The sequence below is a fragment of the Myotis brandtii genome, unplaced genomic scaffold (assembly GCF_000412655.1).
Source record: "Myotis brandtii unplaced genomic scaffold, ASM41265v1 scaffold154, whole genome shotgun sequence".
NCBI classification, from domain to species: domain Eukaryota; kingdom Metazoa; phylum Chordata; class Mammalia; order Chiroptera; family Vespertilionidae; genus Myotis; species Myotis brandtii.
The window spans coordinates 5,862,752-5,885,024 of NW_005355584.1; the positions used below are offsets into that span (position 1 = coordinate 5,862,752).

At 48.2% G+C, this 22,273-nt stretch overlaps 1 protein-coding gene across 2 annotated transcripts in view; it reads left to right on the forward strand.

The window, feature by feature from the left end:
* The first annotated feature begins 2,786 nt into the window (after positions 1-2,786).
* The window catches only part of CNDP1 (carnosine dipeptidase 1 (metallopeptidase M20 family)), a 29,717-nt gene continuing 10,230 nt past the window's right edge, over positions 2,787-22,273 (forward strand). The window contains exons 1-6 of one of the 2 annotated variants that reach the window (XM_005861572.2): positions 2,787-2,968; positions 13,796-13,921; positions 16,551-16,700; positions 17,415-17,577; positions 18,260-18,348; positions 21,365-21,565. In XM_005861572.2, coding sequence (XP_005861634.1) covers positions 2,945-2,968; positions 13,796-13,921; positions 16,551-16,700; positions 17,415-17,577; positions 18,260-18,348; positions 21,365-21,565 — 753 coding nt within the window. In that variant the 5' untranslated portion in view covers positions 2,787-2,944. Of the gene's footprint in view, positions 2,969-9,794; positions 9,928-13,795; positions 13,922-16,550; positions 16,701-17,414; positions 17,578-18,259; positions 18,349-21,364; positions 21,566-22,273 lie in introns of those variants that run through there. The other variant, XM_005861573.2, reaches the window with a different exon arrangement.

A 22,273-nucleotide genomic window follows, 5' to 3' on the forward strand; every position in this document is an offset into this window, starting at 1 on the left:
CCTCTCTGACACCTTCACTCCCGGGTCCTTCCCTGCCCTGGAGTCACCTCCACGGTGTCTTGAAGCCTATGTTTTGCATTCTCATCTTCCTAACCAGCCGTCCTTGCCCTCAGGGAGGCTTATCCTGGGAGATGGTGCTCATCAGCAAAGTGCTGTGCACAGCGGAGGCCTTCCTGGGATTGTCTATCCCAAAGTTGTCCAGGATTGCTTCCCTGTTACTCCACCACGAGCTGGCCATTGACAAAGATACAGCTGCCTGTTATTTAGAAAAAAGCAGAACTGCTGGGCCGAGGAGAGGACGGGCTGAGAGGAGGTTTCGGACCTAAGAGAAAGAAGTTCATCTGCTCTTGTTGGTGTCTGGGTCAGAAAGGTGATGATAGGCACGTGAGGATCCTTAAACCACAATGTGTTAACTAATAAGGATATGGCTAGGCTATGGTGCCCGAACCAACCAGAGCTTCCCCCATTTCTCTGCTACAAGGCCTCACAGCCAGGCCGGGGCTGGAGTGGGTGCTCCTGCCCTCAGTGTCATGGCCCATGACCTCTGCTCCGCACCCTGCAACCCCACTGTAGTCCCACCCAGAGACCAGGAGGAGGCAATCCAGAATGAACTGATGTTTCTTCTTTTGGCATCTTACTCAGAAAGTGCTCCCAGAAGTGGGCAGTGGGCCTGGCTGACATTCTTATCGCTCTGCAGGAGAAAGACATTAGGGAGTCAACCTTTAAGTCTGTTACACCAGGATGATACTATGACATTTGTCCCAAGGAAAACAGAAAAAATAAACAGTAGATAGCATTAGCTGAAGGAAGGACTCATGGTACTTCATTTATCACTTTTCAGAGAAAATTGTAACATCTGCGTCCACCTGAGGCTTTGGGGAACACCGTGAGTGGTGAGGGAGGCAGTATTAGTCTGAAATAGGCCTTTTTTGAAATCTTGGTTATTTTAAGCTGGTTATCTTCAAGTAATAAAAGACACAGGAAGAACCTTTGCCTTTGACCTTCCCCCTACCTGCCTGTAAGATTTAGACAGGAAGGGAGCTAGCATCATGGGCAACTACAGTTCATTATGAACTACCTGTGATAGGAAGGAACCTGGCAAGCCCTTGACCAAAGTCCTCTCTGTGTTCCCTTGTTCAAGATGGCCCAGCAAACATTTACTTACCAAAGTTTTCTCTTCCATCTCCTTGTGAATTACTTTCCTGCCCTTGGAAGTTCCAAACCCACCCCTCCTCTTCTCCTTAGCTCTAGAGGGCACACAAGCCTGAACTGCCTGATTTATCCTCAGGTCTCATTCTTAGGAGACATCAGACATACCTAATAAATATGCTCATTTAGTCCAGCCCAAAGAACTTAGAAGGGTAAAAGGAAAATTCATTTTTCTGTCACTTTGGGACTGTCGGATGAGACCCTGGGCATCTGACATAGGTCGGCACATGGTGAGTAAGAGTTCTTCCTGTGTCAGCACCCCCAGAATCCCCGAAAGTGGGGTCTGTGGAGCAAGAGGGGTAAGAATCTTTTCTTCCCCTCTTTCTAAATTTGGATTAGCAGGAGAAAATTTGTGAAAGTAGTTTCTTGAGCAAACATGGTTCTGGTAAAGGTTTGAATATTGAATACTCTTGTTTTCTGCTGGTCCTGTTCCCCCTAGAGTGGTCTGGTTTTCTTTGTCTATGCCATTTGTCTTGTTCTGTTTTAAGAGCTTGGTTTTGATCTTGTCTTTGGTCTCTGGTCTCAGAAGGTGCACATATCCACAGGCATTTGGCAGCCAGTCAAATAGACTAGAGCTTCCAGGCAGCTGTAGCCAATTAACTGTCATCTTTTTGCCTTTTTGTCCAACTGTGCCAGCTCTCCGGGGAATTGGTCATGAGGGATCCCAGTCCATAGGGGCCTTTGCCATCTCAACCTTCCTGTGTTACTGCTTGTAGCAGCAAAGGACTTTTACCCCCTTAGACTATCCTGGGAGTGAACCTTTAGTTCTTGTGGAAATGTCTTGCTTCCTTGGTTAAATCATAAAAGGCTAGGGAATTTGGAAGTTCACAGCCTGTTGGGGTTGAATTATATCCCCCCAAATTTGTATGTTGAAGTTCTGTCTCCCACCACCTCAGATTGATGATTTGGAAATAGATCTTTGCAGGTGTAGTCATAATGAAGCCATTCTAAGTAGCCTGGGCCCAACTCCAGGATGCCTGGTGTTCTTGTGAAAGGGGGAGTTTTGCACAGAGATATGCTCATAGGGAGATGCCATGTGAAATGAAGGCAGGAATCAGGGATGTATTTGAAGACAGCAAACCCAAGATTGCCAGTGACTGCCAGAAGCCAGGAAGGAGGCCAGGGACTGGCTCTCCCTCACTACCCTCAGAGGAACAGGCCCTGAGGACACCCTGGTTTTGGACTTTTGGCCTCCAGAATGTGAGACAGAGGGTTTCTGCCCCACTTGTGGCAGCCTGAGCAACCCAACACATGTCCAGTAACCCCGACCTAGCTGCTAGCAGGGCTCTGCCAACTGTTCAAGGTAACAGTGATCATTCACATCACCTCTATCTCAACTGTGCTGGCCTGGGTCCATGCACCCACTCACTCTTAGGGTGACACCTGCACACATGCACAGTGATGCTTCTGGATTGTGATGCACAGCCTGAGTGGCCCCAATGGCCTTCGGTAACATCAGATGACTTCCAGGCCACTACCTCATTGCATGCCTGTGCATAAGAGACTCATTGTTTCTCCTCCCCCAAATTGGCTGATCGCCTCTGAAGCATCTTTGTTTTCCAATGTGAATGGCCCACTATCCCAGCCTTGTCTTTCTTTGAGGCAGATGGTGGAGCACAGACAAGCATTTGCAACGCGGTATATAATGTGACTGCTGAGGGCCTTGGTGAGGTTTCCTCTTCCGCTCTTCATTGAGGTCCAAGGGAACTGCGAGAGGCTTCGGAAATCCTGCCCAATGGACCCCAAACTGGGAAGAATGGTGAGTGAGCCCTCAGGTGTTCGGAGAGCAGGGACCAGAGTGCTGGACGTGTATTTGCCCAAAGAGTGGGGGTAACATGCAGGCGCCAGGCAAACAGAGCAGGTGCTGCATGAGGTCCATGAGCTGCTGCTGCTTAGAAGTGCTCTCAGGTGCCACTGTCTCTTCTGGGAAAGGAGCCATGTAGAGGTGGTTTACGGTGCGCTCTGGGTGGCTACCTGTTCTTATAAACACGTGGCATTCTTTTCAAGTGGTTTCCTAGTGCTGGGACACAGTCATGCTAGGTGGATGGTGGCAGCCAGTGTGGACTCGAAGCCCAGGCAGCTTCTCTGGTGCACTGGGACCTTCCATAGCACACTTGTCTGTGCTCCGTTTTTCTTCACACAGAAAGCAATATTATTAGTAAAACTGTGGCAGAACCCCTAGCTGCTGAATACAAAGGGTGAGAGAATAGTATGCATGCAGGTACAATTGGTGCCTTTCTCACTAAACCCTGAACTCTGCTCCCCCACCCCAATCCCAAACATTAGTTTGGGGTGGGGCCTAGGAATCTGCATTTTAAGTGTATGATTGCATCACTTTTACCCCATTCACAGATGTGTGCAACCATCACCATGGTTGATTTTAGGATATTTTCATCTCAGAAAGGAACCCTGTGCCCTTAGCTCTTCATCCCTGCCCCCAGCCCTGAGCGACCACTAATCTCCCTGTGCTTCATTTAATAAGAAGCATTCCCAGGGAAGCAAAAATAAACATTAATGATTAGAACAAACCTCAGACTCCATTTTTTAGTCTAGAGGACAGTCGGTCAAGATTTCTAGCCCTCACCAGGTAGTTCAGTTGGTTAGAATGTCATCCCGATACACCAAGGTTGTTGGTTTGGTCCTGGTCAGGGCACGTACAAGAATCAACCAATGAATAGAACAACAAATGAATAGAACAGCATAAATGAGTAGAACAACAAATCCATCAATTTAAAACAAATATTTCTAGGTGTTGGGCTTGAAGCATCTTTAGACAATGGTGTGAGGGTGATTTTGATGAATTTCCTGGTTTGTGGGTTCAATGACTCTGGGATGTCATGGTGGACCAGTGAACGTCCAGAGTGGCCCTCACAGCAGCAGGCACCAAATGTGACTGCTGAGGGCCACCGTGTACTGTTGTCCCTCCGTGACCCATTGCAGTGACACCTCTGGAGTTTATATCCAGTTGCCCAGCTTCAGTGTGGGCTTCAGGAAAAGGGGCAAGAGAAGATTGGTAACATTAGTGTGGAGAGTTGTAGCCAGACATTGGAGGAAGCTCAAAGACTCCAGGACCTAGTCTAGTTTACAGGCAGAGCACACCACCTCACAGACAGTGAGAGGGCTGAGATCCAATAGTGGTGCACTAGAGTTTTCAATATGGCCAAAGAACACATTTAGTCTCTGTAATGAGAAGCCAAAAATAGATAAACTTACGTTTAGAAATTAATGTTTCAGTATTTTATCTTATCTAGAAATGATCTGAATATTTATCGAATATCCATCATTTAACTTAACTGAGTATAATTTTAAGGTTTCAAGTTACCAAAAATATTTTGAAACTAATTTTAAGCAGACATATTTTATGAAACATAATCATCGTTTGGGTGACTGACTGGTGCGGGGAGGGGGCTCCTGGAGACGTCACCGGTAGACACGAGATGGTATGTGTCCAGCCTCAGTCCTCTGACCCTGTCTGGGCACCCAGACTGTAAGTGGGGTATCTTCATTTGGAGGCAGGTCAAGGAAATGCTGGAGCAGGACTGTAAGGACAACCCTACTCTACTCCTGCCTTAGTCCCATGCACAGGATATAGGTCACCCCTACACACCAGGATGCCAGCACCTCTGTCCCCAAGCACCTCTCCCTGCTGGCCCACAATGCCTCAGTGTCCACCCTCTCAATCGCTCTTTCAGGCAATTACAATCCGCCCCATTCAGAAGCTCCTTGGTTGGGACAGAGGTGCCTTTTGGGAGGCATGGCACTGACAGGGAGCACATGCAGCTCCCAGCAGCAGCACAGGAAGCTGGGAGACTGTCCCCATGGACCCCCAAAGAGTGGGATCCAGAACATCCAGAGGGATTAGGGATTTGAAAAAGGAGAAGAGAAGGGAGGGATGAGCAGAGCTGGAGCTTCTGAAGATTGTGGGAGGGGGGAGCCCTGCATGGCCAGGAGCCCCTGTTCTAATAGGGATCAGCCTTCAGTTTGCCTGGGGCATCCTGTTCCCTCACAGCACACTCTGCCCTGCAGGTGCGCTGCCGGCGGCGCCCAGCACCCCGGCCCGCCTCACACCTGGGTCCGGACCCTGAGCTCACCCTGCTGGGCCGCAGTTATCCATCAGTCCTATGTCCTGGTCCTGGAGCCTGAGGATTTCTGGGACCTGGGCCTCTATGCCTGCTAAGGTATACTGGCAGGACACACAAACTTTTAAGGGAGATTTTCTCCTCTTTAAGCAATCCTGCTTCCCCTCGTTTTGGGAAAGTGTGTGGACACACACACACACACACACACACACACCCCTGAGCTTGTACATTGCAGCTGGCTCCGGCCCAGCCGGGGACTTTGCCTCCCAGAAGCCCAGAAGGGAGGTCACTGCAGGGACTTCAGATCAACGCTCAGGAGTTCACTCTTAAACCTCCCATCCACTTCCATCAGCACAAGTACACATACTTTAAATGTCTAATTAAAAAGACATAGACTCAAAAACGTAATAAATATCTCTACTGGACAAAAGCAAAACAAAAACATTCAATGGTGAGTGAGATGGGGGCAGGGCAGAAGCACCTAGAAATGAGGCTGCCACAGGGTCACAGGGACCCAGCACAAAGGGCAGCAGAGCCGGCACCACTGCCAGAACCAGGACTGGCTGGGTCTCCCTGCAGGTGACAGCTGGGCGCCCACAGCATTTCTCCACAGAAATAATGACCGAGCGGCGGAGAATACAACTGGTGTTCAGACGGAGCCTGCAGTTTACTAGTAAAAGTATACGTTAGACTAATAATATCAGATTAGCAATAAGAAAGCTCACAATGTTAATTGGGAAGTGAGTTTACTGCCACTGAAATGCAAACAGTAGAACATGTTTAAATGGATGTGAATGAAATATGTTTACAACCTTCACGGGATAAATGAAGGACTAAGACCATAGAGAAGAGGCAGGCAGATGTGAGTGGAGAATAGGTGGACATGGAACACAACCAATTAGAAATCCTGAAAATGAAAAATCGTTATTGAGAAACTCAGTAGTTCATGTGCATTCTAGACCAGCCACAATCAAAAAGAGAATGAATCAGCTGGAAAACATGACTGAGGAATTTAGCCAGAAAGCAGAGAAAAAATGGACAGAAAAGATCAGAGAATGGAAGGATACATGATAGATCAAAAGATTCCAACTGTAGTAGGAGGTCTACAAAAAGAAAAAAAGTGAAATGGTGGAGAAGTGACATCAGAAGAGAGAATGACTAAGAATTTCACAGAATAAACAAACACAAATGAAAATGGGTGCTGAGCACTGAGTATATCAGTCAGACCCATTGTGACGAAGCGGAGAGCATCAAGGAATAAGAAAATAGGGAAGAGGGTAGTGAACAGCTAGCCAGGGAATGTGTGGGATTGGGGAGGGGGGTGCAGAGAGGCTGCTGGGCTTTGCTGATGAAGGACTTGGGGGCTGGGAGGGAGGCTCTGGGTGGTGGAGAGAAGCAAGGACTCCAGGCAGGCAGGACAATGAACAAAGCCCCAGTGGTGTTGTCAGGAAGCTGGAGCCTCCTGAGACTGCTAGGAGGAAGAATCATCTGACTCAGTTAAATTTTGGGGTTTTTTTTTCCCCCTTATTCATGCTTACAGCTTAGATAGTTTTGTTTGTCAACACATTTTGCATTTTCTGCACAATGTTGAAATAGAAGGCGTTTCACTGGTGAACATTAGCTACTCCTGATGTCTCCTCCAAGATTGTGCACTTAGCAAACACCAATTGGGGTTTTAGTCTAGGACAGTGGTCAGCAAACTGCGGCCCCTTGAGTGTGGCTCTTCCACAAAATACCACGTGCAGGTGCACACGTACAGTGCGATTGAAACTTCGTGGCCACACTCAAAGGGCCAAAGAGCCGCATGTGGCTCGTGAGCTGCAGTTTGCCGACCACTGGGAAGGCAACTCTTAGGACGTGAGAATATGGAGAACACGGTCTAGCCATGATCCAGCTTAAGTTCAAGTGAGTGAGGCAGAGAATATTAAGTGAACAAATAATAGAATATTAGTAACGACAAGGAAATAAAGAGCAGGTTGTGCTGGGGGAATCATGCCCCCAAAATACATGTCCACGTGGAGCCTCGGAACCTGAGCTGACTTGCAAGCAGGGTCTTTGCAGATGTAATTAGTTAAAATGAGGTTGTACTGGACTGGAGTACTCCATAATCCAGAAACTGGTGGTGACCTTCTAAGGAGAGGACACAGGGACACACACAGGAGTAGGTCGGGTGAACCAGGGCACAGACCTCAGCAATGCAGCTCCGGGCCACGGAGCACCAAGGACCACCGGCCACCACCAGAAGGTGGGAGGGAGCTGGACCAGCCCGCAGAACTCTGCCCACCAATTCCTCTCTGACTGTCCTCTCCCTGCCACCCCTCCTCTGTCCCATGTCTCCAGGTCCTCTGCCGCTCAGTTCCCGTTGCCTTGCCCCTCCCCCCACTCTCGATGGCCTCTCTGTTGTTTTGCCACCTGATTTTACCTGTTGTCCCCAAGATCACTCAGCCACCCCTGCAGGCACCTTAGGTTTATCCTGCTGACACTTTTACACCCAAATCACACAAATGAGATTTAAAAGAAGGAAGCAAAGGCAGTGTCTGTAGCCCAAGCATAGTTAGAAGACCTTGAGCTGGCCCTGGGTCTTGACTCCAGGGTCTGCACCCCATCTATGGTTTGGGGTTCACACCTCTCACCCCTCGAAAGGGAAGCGTGTGTGCCCTGTCCCAGGCTCAGAGCCAAAGACAATGCAGGCCTTGGAGGAGCTCAGGGTTCAGCTCAGTGGTGACACCTCTCTATGTGACTTCACCGCAGTTAGAGACCTGCCTGTGGGAGAAGCAACAGGCACCTCTGGCCATGTCACTTTTTTTTTTTAAAAGGATGGTTAGATGTTGTTGTTTTTTAAAGAGACTCTGTTGTAATGTACCCTGCAAATCAGAGAAGGACACCTCAAGAAGTCGAATTAAAGAGTCACATTTATTGCAATCTGGGACTATGAGGGGCCATTTTGCTTTCCCAAATCTCATAGTAACCAGATGGTCGCAGCTCCAGGGTTATATAGACAAAAAATCACAAAGGTATTGATTACATCTCAAGGTTTGGAATGAGGAACCTGGTTTGCAAAAAAAGCAGTTTACAGAAGCAGAAGTAGCATGTTAATTATAGTTTTGGGTCTTGGGGTCACTGAATTAACAGAAATACATTATCTAGAGCCCTTGGGTCTGGAATGAGGAACCTAGTTTGCAAAAAGCAGTTTACAGAAGCAGAAACAGCATGTTATAAACACATTATCTAGAGCCCTTGGGTAACCTGGGTTAAACTTAGGCATGTTATCTAAATTACAGTTTTGGGTCTAGAGCCCTCTGACCTTGGGATAACTGTGCTGTCCTTCCCAGGTGAAGGAAAAATGTGCTTTCTAAAACCAGTAAGATCACAATCAATGGGATAGTCATTCAATCGAATGGGATGATTTATACAATCCAGAAAATCAAAATAACTTTTCTATTGTTAAGCCAAACAACAGGGTTAGAGTTAAACTATAGTTTCTACTGAGATGATTGCTACCATACTTCAATGCAAATTATCCTCTAGACTGGGAGTTCGACTTTCAGAGAAGAAGGGATAGGGAGAGAGAAATAGAAACATCAATGATGAGAGAGAATCATTGATCAGCTGCCATCTGCATGACCCTCACTGAGAATAGAGCCCGCAACCCAGGCATGGGCCCTGACCAGGAATCTAACCATGACCTCCTGGTTCATAGGTTGACACTCAACCATTGAGCCACACCGGCTGGGCATCACTTATTCTTTTTTGGTTAGGATTGTCATGTTTGCAGATGACAGTAGGCTCCAGAGGTGGTGCAGAGCCAGGGCAGAGTCTGGGGAAGCCCAGATCACTGGCCAGTCTGGAGGGAAGCAAAAGGACCTCAAGAGTCCTTTCTAGGTGACACGTGCTGACATTGCTGCTTTCTACTGGCCTGCACCTGTGCAGTCAGTGGCATAGTCCTCAGACTAGCTGTCTGCCCCTAGGATGGCGCACCATCCAAGCAGGGTCCTCGAAGGGCTGGATGCTGTACATGCATGACCTCTGGCCTCCTGCTGCACAGGGCAGTGCTCTGTGCCTGTGTCCAGCCTGAAGCTCCAGGCCAGGGGACACCAAGGCAGCGGTCAGTGCGAGCTGAGCTTGGTTCCGAGCCCTACCTGCACCCAGGACTGCGCGGGGCTCCTCCTGCACCTCTTTATCCGGTGATGTCTGTCTCCAGCCATCTGGACCTGGGGGGTGGGCTTCACCTTGGGTTTAGGAGTGAGCCTGAGCTAAGCTCTTCTTTTGGGTCAGACTGCCGGTCAGACCCTGACTAGAGGATGGTGGAGAAACTCCTAGCTCTTGGGACTTTCTGGGGAATTCTGTTGCTGGAAACTGTCCAGGCTGCCCTCCAAAAGCCACGCCTTGACTGCTCCCTCTTCAAGACTGGCTGCCAGAGTTCATCTGCTTAGGAATGCTTGGCTCAGCCCAGCTCTGCGGGGGAATTAACAGAATCCAGAAAGGCTGTTGGGGGGAGGGGAGGTTCGGCTTTTATTTTTAATCCCAGCATGGTGAGATAAACCAATAAGGCATGTTTCCTGCATTATAACAAACCCATCAGCTCAGTCCCGGGCAGAGCACCTTCGTAAAGCAATCCCATGGGACTCTAGGTGACTTGGTAAGTGGGGTCTTGGCATCCAAGTTGGCCCAGCACAAAGTTTCTCAGAGGTGGAAAAGGGTTTGGCTACAGTGTACGGGAGGAACAGGGAACAGGCCTAGCCGAGGCTCAGTGAGGGGGGCAGGAAGACTTTCATTTGGATTCTTTATTCTGCTCAGCAGCAAATGGTGCAGGAGGGGCTTTATTGACAGCACACCCCACTCAGCCTCCTGTCGGATGCCTGTTGGTTTCAGGGCAGGAGATAGAAGTGTCCTAAGTGTCATTGGCTCAGGCAGCCCGTGACATGTTGAGGCCACTGTCAGCTAAGCACACAGACCATCTAGCTGTCCTGGTTGTTGGTGAGAGCTAGGAGAGGAGGAGACCCCGAGGCCAGCCCTGTGGGAGGAGAGGCTTTTGGGTTTGAAGCTGAATTGACTGGGAGAAGGACAGGATGGGGGTGGGTCCACCACAGAGGATGTGGACACGCCTTCAGAAAGTCTTAAAAGTTATAGTATTTAAAAATAAGGCTTAGTGCAGGGGCACTTAGGGCTTTTGTTACAAATCTAAGAGCAATGAGTTGGAATTAACAGAATCTTATTGGGGGAAGGGGGGGGGGGCGGGTTCCTCTGTGAGAGTCCCAAAGGTGGGCTTCTCTAGCTGGGCTGGGTTACCTTCTCTGCCAAGATAACACTAGGACTGGGCCTCCAGCTCTCCCTGCCCCCTTCACCTTCCTGTCCTCCAGCACCTCTGCCAGGAATAACCCTTCTCAGTCTCCAGGTTGCTGTTGTGCAATTACCAGTAATTCTAAGTCACGTGTGACTGTAACTCAAGAAAAGAAACAGAAAGAGAAAGGGGTGTGGGAGACTGGAGAAGTGAGTATGTCTGCAATGCGGGGACCCACCCAGGATCTTACAGGCAGGATCAGTGTCCACAGCCCATCTCTGCGGCAAAGGGACACAGGTGCTCAGTCCACTCTGCGGGCACTGTGGGGAAGTGCAGTCCTGCAGACCCTGTGTGAGGACCCACCTCCAGGGACAATCCTTCAGGAAGCTGCGTGTGCCCTTCCTGTTGGGGTGGGGGTGGGGGGCTCCCGCTGAAATACAAACCATTCTTTCTCCTTAAAATTGCTGTTTGCCTTCTTTTCTTGTGGCTTCCTTTTCTTCAAATTGCCCCATTTTAGTTTTCATTGGAGAGGAGCACCAAATCATTTTTTTAGTGGAAATTGAATGCATGAAAAATAAAAGTAGCAGCTCACATATTAATTTATATGGATTGCCTACAAAAAATAGCTTATGCCATTTCAAAGAGCCTTTCCCAGGCATTCAGAGCTTCTTTTCTGCTGCTGTCAGTCCTCTAGAGTCCTTTCCTCCTGATTTTTTTTTGCAGCCCCTAACCCTAACCCCTAGAGTTTAGCTGGATCCAGCCTCATTCACATCAGAATGAGGCCAAGGATGCTCAGGGGCGGCTCATTGGCGCCATCTTTTGGACCAAATTCTTAACCCGCTTATGAATAAGCAGGGTTCACTTTTACCTGGAATTTACCCACTTCTTAGCTTCCTTTCGAGACATTTTTCATATTCAATACTATATTTATACTTTTGAACAAGTGTTAAAATTTATGGTTATTATTTTTATAATGACCATATTGCAATGTAATTCACGGAACTTACAATTTACCAATTTAAATTGTGCAATTCAATGGTTTTTAGTATATTCAGACTTGCACAAACGTTGCCAAAATGAACTTTAGGACTTCCATCATCCCACAAAGAATCCCCCTACTCATTATCATCAGTCACTCCCCTCAATTCTGCCAGCCCTAGGCCACCACCAATCTACTTCTGTCTCTCCGGATTTAACTATTTGGACATTTCATATAAATGGACTGATACCATATGTAGTTCTTTTATACTCAACATAATGTTTTCAGGGTTCATGCATGTTGTAGCATGTATCAGTGATTCATTTCTTTTCATGGCTGAGTAATATTCCATCTTATGTATACATCACATTTTGTTCATCCATTCATCCACTGATGAACACTTGGGTTGCAGCCATTATGAATAATGCTGCTGTAAACATCCCTGTTGAGTTTTTGTGTGGACACATGTTCTCATCTTCCTTAAAAACATATCTAAGAGGAACTGCTAGGTCATATATTTAATCATTTGAGGACTGCCAGACTGTTTTCCAAAGCATTTGCACCATCTTGCATTCCCACCAGTAGTGTACGAGGGTTCCAATTTCTCCACATCCTTGCCAACACTTGTTGTTACCTGATTTTTTTATTTTAACCATAGGAGTAGGGGAGCAGGTATGAAGTGGTGTCTCATTACTTGATTTACATTTCCCTGATGACTAATGGTGTTGACCATCTTTTCATGTACTTAGTTGATCATTTGTAGATTTTCTTTGGAGAACTGTCTATTCAAATTTGTTTTATATTATTGACTGTATAATTCTTTATAGTCTAGACCAGGGGTGGGCAAACTTTTTGACTCGAGGGCCACAGTGGGTTCTTAAACTGGACCGGAGGGCCGGAACAAAAGCATGGATGGAGTGTTTGTGTGAACTAATATAAATTCAAAGTAAACATCATTACATAAAAGGGTATAGTCTTTTTTTTTTAGTTTTATTCATTTCAAACGGGCCAGATCCGGCCCGCAGGCCGTAGTTTGCCCACGGCTGGTCTAGACACACATCTTCACCTTGGCTCTGTTGGTACCCAGGGCTGGAGGCCTAGAAAGGAAGCTGTCTAAACCTAAAGTGGCTCTAAAAAATAAAGTCTAGCTTCAAAATGTGCAAAAATCCACAAGGAAGAGTTGGTTTGGAAGACGATGATGAGTTAGTTCTGAGCCTGGAAGTCTTGCCCTCTGGTTTTCTGCTCTGCACCCAGCTTGCAGCTACCACAGGGTGGAGGGATGAGTAGGAAGAGGGTGTGGGGAGGAGGGGGAAGTGGAGGGCAAAGATTGGGGTCATGCCCTAACTGGTTTGGCTCAGTGGATAGAGTGTCAGCCTGCAGACTCAAGGGTCCCAGGTTCGATTCCAGTCAAGGGCATGTACCTTGGTTGCGGGCACATCCCCAGTGGGGAGTGTGCAGGAGGCAGCTGATCAATGTTTCTCTCTCATCGATGTTTTTAACTCTCTATCCCTCTCCCTTCCTCTCTGTAAAAAAATCAATAAAATATATTTTTTTAAAAAAAGATTGGGGTCATGGACAAGTCTCACATTTATGGGCCAGGGGAGGAAAGGGGCCATCTGGGAGGGAAGCAGAGGTCAGAGAGGTGGGAGGAAAGGGGAGCGAGCTGTGGACCAGGGGGCCCCAGGCGGGGAATGTGGCCAACAGCGTCTAAATTATCTTTAGTTCTTCCATGTTACTTATCACACTATGCTTTTATGTTTCTTTTTAAAGTGCTCTAGCCTCAGGAGCTGATGGAGGAAACCCCTCACGCTGCCCGGGATTCTAGGCAGTCCTTACAAAATATTCTTTCTAATAGAGTGGCTAATCACACATACAAATTTTACTATTTTAAAAATTACGTCACACTTCTCTCCCTTAGAAACATTGCCCTTCACACCATATGTGTGTGGTTTGACGTAAGGGGAAGTCAACCAACGGGAAAGACGATCACAGTAACAGACTGAGGAAGGCTGCTTCCAGACAAGCTTGTCAGCTTGCTTTCTGTCTGATCACAATCCTTTAGCACTGAAAAGGAAGCGCTTGGGGAAACGGAGCACAACATAGATTTCCTGTTCTACTACCTGGTATTATTTTAGCCTGAGTGACTGCACGCAGCTGTATCGGAGAACAGACTTCTTGAAGTGTTTGCAAGGTCGAAAGTCCAAACCCTGGTACTTATTTTGCTTCCTCCCCTGTGCCTGCCCACAGGCATCAGCTCTCCTTGCTCTTCTGCTGCTGCTTTTGGGAGGCATGTCCTCTCCATCCTCACCCCACGCCGGGCTGGTCGAGAAGGTCTTCCGGTACATGGATCTCCATCAGGATGAATTTGTGCAGGTTGGAGAAACTACAGGCGGGACACTTGCATGAGATCCCTTTTGGTGTCTGGGTGAATGGTGGTTTGCTGGGAGATGTGGGGATTTTTGCCTGACAACTTAATTCCATTTAAAATGCCTGTGATTCTTCATTGAATTAAAATCGTGACTATTTGTTAGATTGAGGGAAGAGATCTCTCCCAACCATTCCTCCGGAAAGGGGTGTCTGTTCCTTTCCAGCACACTTGCTCTAGGGCAGCGGTTCTCAACCTGTGGGTCGCGACCATCGGAAAACACATATAGCATATCAGATATTTACATTACGATTCATAACAGTAGCAAAATTATAGTTATGAAGTAGCAACGAAAGTAATTTTATGGTTGGGGGTCACCACAACATGAGGAACTGTATTAAAGGGTCTCGGCATTAGGAAGGTTGAGAACCACTGCTCTAGGGGGCTGTCTTGGAGTCGTGGCAAATGTTGAGCTCACGTTTACTGGGAACCATCCTCAGGTGGCCGTGGTCCCCTCGCTGAGGCCCTCTCCTGGCTGAAACTCACCTCCCAAGGACACCAGCCCAGAGTAACACCTCCCGGCTGCAGCAGCTGTCAGTCCAGAGTTCTGCCAAGTTCAGTGTCAGAGCTGTTGTTTTGTAGTCCATGTGATACACACTTATCTTCTTCTCCTTGGCAACCCTCTGCTTTCTTCCTATCTCATCACTTGGGGGCGGGAGATGGAAGGAGGCCTGGGAGGGAAGCAGGAAAGGGCTGGACTCAGTCTTCCCTGCAAGTCCCTCTTCTTCCTCACTTCTCTGTCCCGCCCAGGCCAGGCCTCCACCGCGGCCCCAACTCCCTGAGCTTTCGCCAACTCTGCGCCCTGCGTCTCCATGTCATCTCCGCACACGTGTTCAGTGTGTGGTTATTTGATCGACCAGTCAATGTTAGGACCCTTATTGGCGCTTAGATGTGAAACCTCTGTGTTTGGTGCTAAAGCACAATGCCGAGAGTCCAGCCGCTTTCCTAAGCCTGACCTTCATGGACCTGCCTCACATGGGAGTATTAACTTACCCTGCTGCCCACTGCATTTTCTTTCTTTTTAAAAAAAAAAAAAAATTTTATTGTTTTCTTTCAGAGAGGAAGGGAGAGGGATAGAGAGTCAGAAACATCAATGACAGAGAAACATTGATCAGCTGCCTCCTGCACACTCCCTACTGGGGATGTGCCCGCAACCAAGGTACATGCCCTTGACTGAAATCGAACCTGGGACCCTTGAGTCCGCAGGTCGACGCTCTATCCACTGAGCCAAACCAGTTAGGGCCCACTGCATTTTCAAAACCCAAGTGGGGGTTCCCATGTAGGTCGGAATTAGTGCGTGTGTGTGTGGGGGGGGGGCTGTGTGGATTGGGATGCTACAGCCAGGATAAGATCCAACTGGAATAAACTGGGGAGTCCAGGGTTAGTCACTAAGACACGAGTGGTGTCTGGTGAGACTGCTGTCCCAGGATAAGCCCCTCACGTGCCAACACTGAGATGCACCTGATTATTATTGTAACTCCATGCTGGCTGGCCTTCCCTGAGCACCCCTGGGGCCGGCATTGAGCTAAGTCTTCAGGCACCATCTCTCCCTGAGTCCTCCCTGAAGGGAAAGCGTCTTTTCTTCCGCTACTTCGTTCACTTCTGCGCCCAGGTGAGTGGGTTTCCCCACCACGAGCAATCAGGATGTTAGGGGGGCCTCATCACATGGCATGATGAGTATTAACTCGGTGTCCAGCCCTCTTCCCTCCAGACGTGGAGGGCTGGGGCTGAAAGTTCGAGACCTCTCATCACAGCTCAGACTTTCTGGTGACCCCTCCCCACTGGGAGCCACCCATAGTCGCCCCATTACAACAAAATATGCTGCTCTCGCCCAGGAAATTCCAAGCGAGTTAGGAGCTCTGTGTTAGGAACCTGAGGCCGAGAGTAAATATTAGAACTGAAGATGACCCTGGCACCTCCATTGCTTAGGAAGTTGTGAAAGTTTCAGAAGCTCTGGCCAACAGGTGAGATAAAGACAAAAATATGTATTTCCCATTGTATCGCAACCTCATAGTCACCATAACCTGAGACGAGAAAGCTGAGGCTGAGAAAGTGTACGGAGTATTCTCCAAGTCCAACTCTGATGGGCAGACCAGGGTTAGGAGCTAAGGCTGCCTGCCGCCCTGAGGGTCCTGGAGGAGCAGGCAGGGCTGACCACAAAACCTAAGTGCTAAGGATGGTGCCAAGGAGCCCTGCAGCCTGCTGAAGCCGCCAGGGGATCAAGTTGGGTGCTCTGTGAGGTCCAGAGGCCTTCAGGGCATGGTGGGAAGCCAGTCCTGGCGGGGGCATGGCCAGCCAGCCTCTCAGTGCTAAAAACCAGAAAGGGTGGGTCAGGATCTGCCCTTCTTCACAACCCTGGTGAACCCACAGGGGCACAGGCCCGGTGTTTGGGAGAACAGCCTTCCACCCACCTGCCCTGTCCCATTCTTCTGACCCAGCCAGCTCTGGCTTCTATGTTCCTGATTACACCTTCAGCTTGGCCAGTGACTTTTGAATACCAAGGTCAAATGAAGGACATTGGGATTCTGTGCCTCCTGTGCTGTGTCATGCTAATCACCCTGTGGCCTGTCCTCACAGAGGCTGAAGGAGTGGGTGGCCATTGAGAGTGACTCCGTTCAACCTGTGCCCCGCCTCCGACAAGAGCTCTTCAGGATGATGGCCCTGGCCGCAGAGGAGCTCCGGCGCCTGGGGGCCAGCGTGGACCTCGAGGACTTGGGCTCTCAGCAGGTGCTGGTGGTCCCTCCCTCCCCCATGAGCTGCCACTTCCCTGTGCATTGGCCACGCCCTCCTGTGGTGGTGGCAAGATCCTCAATACAAACACCCATAGTAACCCAATAAGGATGAAGAATTCCTCCCCGTCCCAAACGAGGTTGCCATGTTGATTTCTCATCATGTCAGGACTTGGGTGGGGGTGGGAGGGAACACAAGGAGGTGAACGAAGGCGACTCATTCTGGAAAGGCCCCCATGCTGTTCACACCCTGCATGCAAGCTGCAAACTTCCCCAAGCTCTGAGGCATCTTTCTGAGGCTCCAGCCTCTCATCAGAATCACTGCCTGTTACTGCCCCTCAGTCACAAATGGCGATCTTAAATCTTACCGCCCAGTGCTGCCTGGCTTAGCATTGAAAGTCTCCCAACGGTTTGTTTCCGACACCCAATTCAAGGTAGTTGAGTCTGAGTTCCTATTGAAGAGCATGCTCAACTAAGTTTCCTGTTTATCAATGTATATCTGAGGAAGTGCTTTGCTTTAATTACGCTTCATGTTTTAATTAAAAGTGTCTTGTGGTACCATGTTAGAGCTGGGTAAAGGGTGATCAGAAAATTGTATGGGCTCTGCCAGGACCCAGGGGTAGAAGCAGGACTCCTAACATCATGTCTTTGAATTTGTCGGGAAGAACTAAACAGCATTTATTTAAAACTGCTATCCATTGTCCTCCTGCAGCTGCCTGATGGCCAGACTCTCCCGATACCTCCTGTCATCCTGGCTGAGCTGGGGAATGAGCCAGGGAAACCCACCGTGTGCTTCTACGGCCACCTGGACGTGCAGCCGGCCACACAGGCCGATGGGTGGCTCACAGACCCTTACACGCTGACGGAAGTGGATGGTTAGTGACGTGCTGGTGCGCAGAGCTGGTGCTGCTGTGGATAAGGGATGCTCACAGGGTTAAGGATTTAGGACGGGCCTCCCATCCCTGGCTCCAGGTCTAACCTGTTGTTAAGAATGAAGTAAATGCCACTCTCATGGTCTACAAGTTGGTCCAATGTGGCCAGTTTTCTTTCATTTGGGAAAGAAACTTCGAACCTTTGTGCCCATGGGTGAATGAGTGCCCCAGGCTGGAGTCCTTGGGCTGTGAGGAAAACAGTTGTCTTGGCCAAACGTTTTCTTTTTAAAATTACCAACTATAATTTCTTTTTAAAGAAAAGAAGAAGAAAGGTTAATGGAGCTACAGATACCCTTTTTCATTCTTTTGCTAGTTGTAAAATCTCAGAATGAGAGGCTGTATTACATGACCGTCTGTAACAAATCCTCAGGCCCTTTTCCATGAATTTGGATAAAATACCTCATAATGGAGCAGTATATTTCAAGTGAGCTTACATTTCTGTCTAGCTAGTGGCCATACTGTCTATACATAAGAAATCACACTTTGCGATTTCAGTGCAAGATTTGTTCTTGGAAGCAGAAAGCCCTGTTCAAGCAATTACCCATAAAACAACGTTTGTTTTTAACTCACTCAACTTGGCAGAGGTACCCATGCTTTTCTGAAAATTCTTCCCCCATTTTTCAAGGAAAACTTTACGGACGAGGAGCAACAGACAACAAAGGTCCTGTTTTGGCGTGGATTAATGCTATGAGCGCATTCCGAGTCCTGGAGGAAGTAGGTAGCCAGTGGTGTTGGGGAGGGAGCGCGATGATGATGACTGACAATGACGGTGATAGTGACAGTGACAATGACGATGACGATGATGATGATGGCACAGGCAGTATGCTTTGAATCCCTCACTGTGCTGCAAGCTTTCACCTGAATTTTGTCCTTTCCTCTTCCCAACAGTCTTCATAGGGCTGTACTCTGATAATCACACCCATTTTATAGATGAGGAGAGTGGAGCTTGGGATGGTCAGGGAACTTGCTCAAAGCTGCCCAGCTGGTCTGGGGCAAACATGGTACCTTGAGCCTGTGCTGCTGACCAAATGGAAAAAACAAACACATAACAAAAAGTATGATGAGCCTGTGGCTAAGTTACTCTCACTGGGACTTGCCTTTTTCACCTTTATCTTACTTTAACTTGTATTTTTTATCTCCTCCTTCTGATCACAAAGTTTGATTTTATTAATAGAGACAAACATACACTTTAAAACAACACATCAGCTATTTTATCAATGATCAAGATAGAGATCCCTGGCATGTGACATCCTATTTTAATCTTTAAGCCTCTCCATTCTTGTGAAATGTAGTTTTCATAGGTGTGCCATACAGGTACTGGAAAGGTAGGGGGCTGCCTCTCTAGGGCCATCAGAGGATATGTTGGTGGCCCAGGTTTGAGTCTTTTACTGTCCCACTCTCTTCCTCTCTGTCTCACAAGGGTGGTCTCATCTCACACCACCCTCCCTTCTTCTGATGAATGCACTTAGGCTCCAAACAGAGGAGTCGGTCTGTGTGGCCCTGGGCAGGAGACCTGGCCTCTCCTGGGCCTCAGCTCCTGTCCTGTAAAAACGAGGGTGTTGGCCCTTGGCTCCCTCTGAGGACTTTATGGGGCTAACCTTAAGGATACGTAGCCAGCCACCTTCTCCTTCGCATGACTTCCCTGAATCAAGCACTTCTGTTCACTGGAAATTGAAGAAGGAGCTTCAAGGTCAGGGTTCCTGCATGCTGGCCTCCATCCAGCCTCTTTTAGGAGGAAGCAGGGAAGCAGTGCTCAGGCCCGGGCGCCATCCCAGTCCAGGCCCAAGGCTTAGATCTTTGATGGCGCCCCTTGCTCCCAAATCCTTCCCCTGGAGGAGATTTCATTGGGCTTCTCTTTCGTGAGTTTCTTTTCTCCCAGACATAAGTAGAAGGGGAGAGGGCATGTGACTGCTCTGGACTCAGCTGCTGTACCTCACTAAGAAAGAGAGTTTGAGTTAGAATAGGTTCCTGGTAGGTCCTTCGACCACTGAAACATTGCCTTGTGATCTTGACACTCACATTGGTCAGCCTGAAAGTTTAATGTGGCCTTGGTTTCTCCCCTCTCTTCCTTTCTGTCTAGAATTCTCTCCCTGGACTTTCTTCTTCTGTCTCCTTCCTTTTTCCTTCCCTCCCCCTATTTATTTCCCCTCCCCCCTTCTTTCTTAAGAGGAGGGAAGCAATATTTATATGAAAATTCCTATATAAAGGCCAAAATCTGCTTTGCTTTTAAATTTCAACTCTGAAGCTTACATAATTATAAACAGCACATAAGCCAGTTAATTCTCTCTAAGCCTCTTTTTTCCTCATCTGTGAGGTAGGAATGATCACTTCTCCCTCGGGGCATTGAGACAACTAAACAAAGTAACAGTCAAGGGACTCCAGTGCCTATGAGTGCTGGGCCGTATGAGTGCTGGCTTCTTTCCTGGTGCCCTCCTGCCCTCCGCCCTCTCACCCCCTTTTCCCTGTATTGTGTGCAGATCACTAACCGTGTGTCACCTCACTGGACCGTCTCACCCAGAGCCAGATCGGCTGTCCGTGCCCATACCGCACAGGGAGACAAGTGAGCTGCCTGGAGGTGGAATAGCTTGTGCAGGTCCCTTGGGTGCCAAGGGACAGAGCAGAGACCAAAGCCCCAGCCTCCAACACTTAGTAGCCATTGGCTTGGATTTTATTAATCACCTTTTGCCAGAAAATCTTAGGCTTTCCAAGTACTTCTCAGTCATGTGTTAATAAAGAGCTTTTGAATATTAAGATTTCAGAACTGTAGCTTGACTTCCTAAGACACATAGAAATGTACACAAATGATACATTTGAACAAATCATTATCCCCACAGTAACCAACAGAATGGCGGAAGGTCACATTTTCTAATACATAATCCTCTGCTCATCCTGCCTTTGTTCATCTTTGGCCAGTCGGTCCTGCTCATTAGAGCTAATTAGTATGTATGTGCTGCCGTTTGTCTGCATATAATCACTTTTAGAGTCTCCTACGTGTGTCTTCTGCTCCGGGAAGAGACTTTGACCTCTCCTCTTCATGTGGCTCTCAGAGATAGGAAGTTATAAATTATAGAGATACAATAAGATCAAAACCAAATGGGGGAAGGGCACATTGTAAAAATTTTAAAGGAGTGATTCCGAGCCCTAATATTAACTGGAAAAAAACTCATGTTCCATTCTGCTGCATGATCAAAGCCTTTGAATAAGTTAAAAGGCAGATTGAACTCATAGTTGAAAAATAACAGATACTCGAAATAAAAATTATCCTAGGGCTTAAATATTAGCCAATCTTTCAAAGGAAAGAGTTCTCATTTATCAGGCTCAGAGTTATGAGTTCAGAAAGGAGATTTGTAATGGCGTAACCTTTCTTGAAAAATTCCTTTTGGGAAGAAGGAAGAAAGCGCCTCTGTCTGGGGCAGCCCCGCAGAGCTCTGTGGTGTGGATGTCGCTGCTTTTAGGAATTCCTTCCCCAGATCCTTCATCAACATTAAATTGGTGGGTCACGGTGGAATGTGTACACTGGGCATTACCTTGAACTCTCCTTCACAACCTTAGTTGAAACTTCTTTGCTGTAACAGAGATGTTGGGAATGTGAATAATTCACATATTGAACACATGTGATAATTACTGTACTTATGTTAAATACACACTATCCCTGGGTCTTACAAGGTGAGTGGGTGACTGTGCGGTTTTTGACAGATTGGTTTGTCCAACTTTTGACTTGTTCACTCAGGATCTCCCCGTGAACATCAAGGTCATCATTGAAGGGATGGAAGAAGCCGGTTCTGTGGCCCTGGAGGAACTTGTCAAGAGAGAGAAGGACAGGTTCTTTTCCAGCGTGGACTACATTGTGATTTCCGATAACCTGTGGCTGAGCCAGAGGAGGCCAGCACTCATTTACGGAACTCGAGGGAACAGCTACTTCACAGTGGAGGTATCTGCAAACCCTGGTGGCCTGCTGGGAGGAAGCCACCCTGGGGTCTGGGAGGGATAGAGACAAAGCTGTGTGAGAGCACAGAGTTCTCCCAGGATGCTTGCCTGCTTCTGGGAAGTTCTGGGACGGGGTGTGGGGTTCATGAAGCCCCCACTGTGAGCCTGTGAATTGTGCATCTTTCTACAGACAGGATTCAGACGGCTTGTGACTCACAAGCCAAGAGATTTAGGGACTGCAGCTGTGGAAAGTGGAATTTGGAGGCAGGTGCAGCAGCGGGGAGGAGAGGGAGGGTAAGAGCCTACTGATCAGGTGCTGGGGCTCCTGGGAGGGCAACAGTACCTAATCCATGGGGCCTGCCTGCCAGGTCTGGGACGGAAGACCAGAGGCACTGGCATTGCGAGGCCTGTATCCCAGTCTGGCTCATACAGCCTGTGTAGGCCCCTTACCCTCCAAGTCTTGGCGTCCTTACCTCTAAAGTAAGCACAGCAAACCCTTCCACAAGCCCCTAGGGTTGTGTGATGGCTAAATGTGACAGCTAGTCTGCTTCCTTCTCCTGTTCCATCAATACAGACAGCCTGGGACAGGGCACACGACTCAGAATCAGAGAGTCCCTCCTGGGAAATCGTCTGTTATTCAGCCACTTTAGTCTGTTTTCTCATGTGACAATGTGGACACTAATAATCTGCACCCTGTGGGAACCCAGTGGGA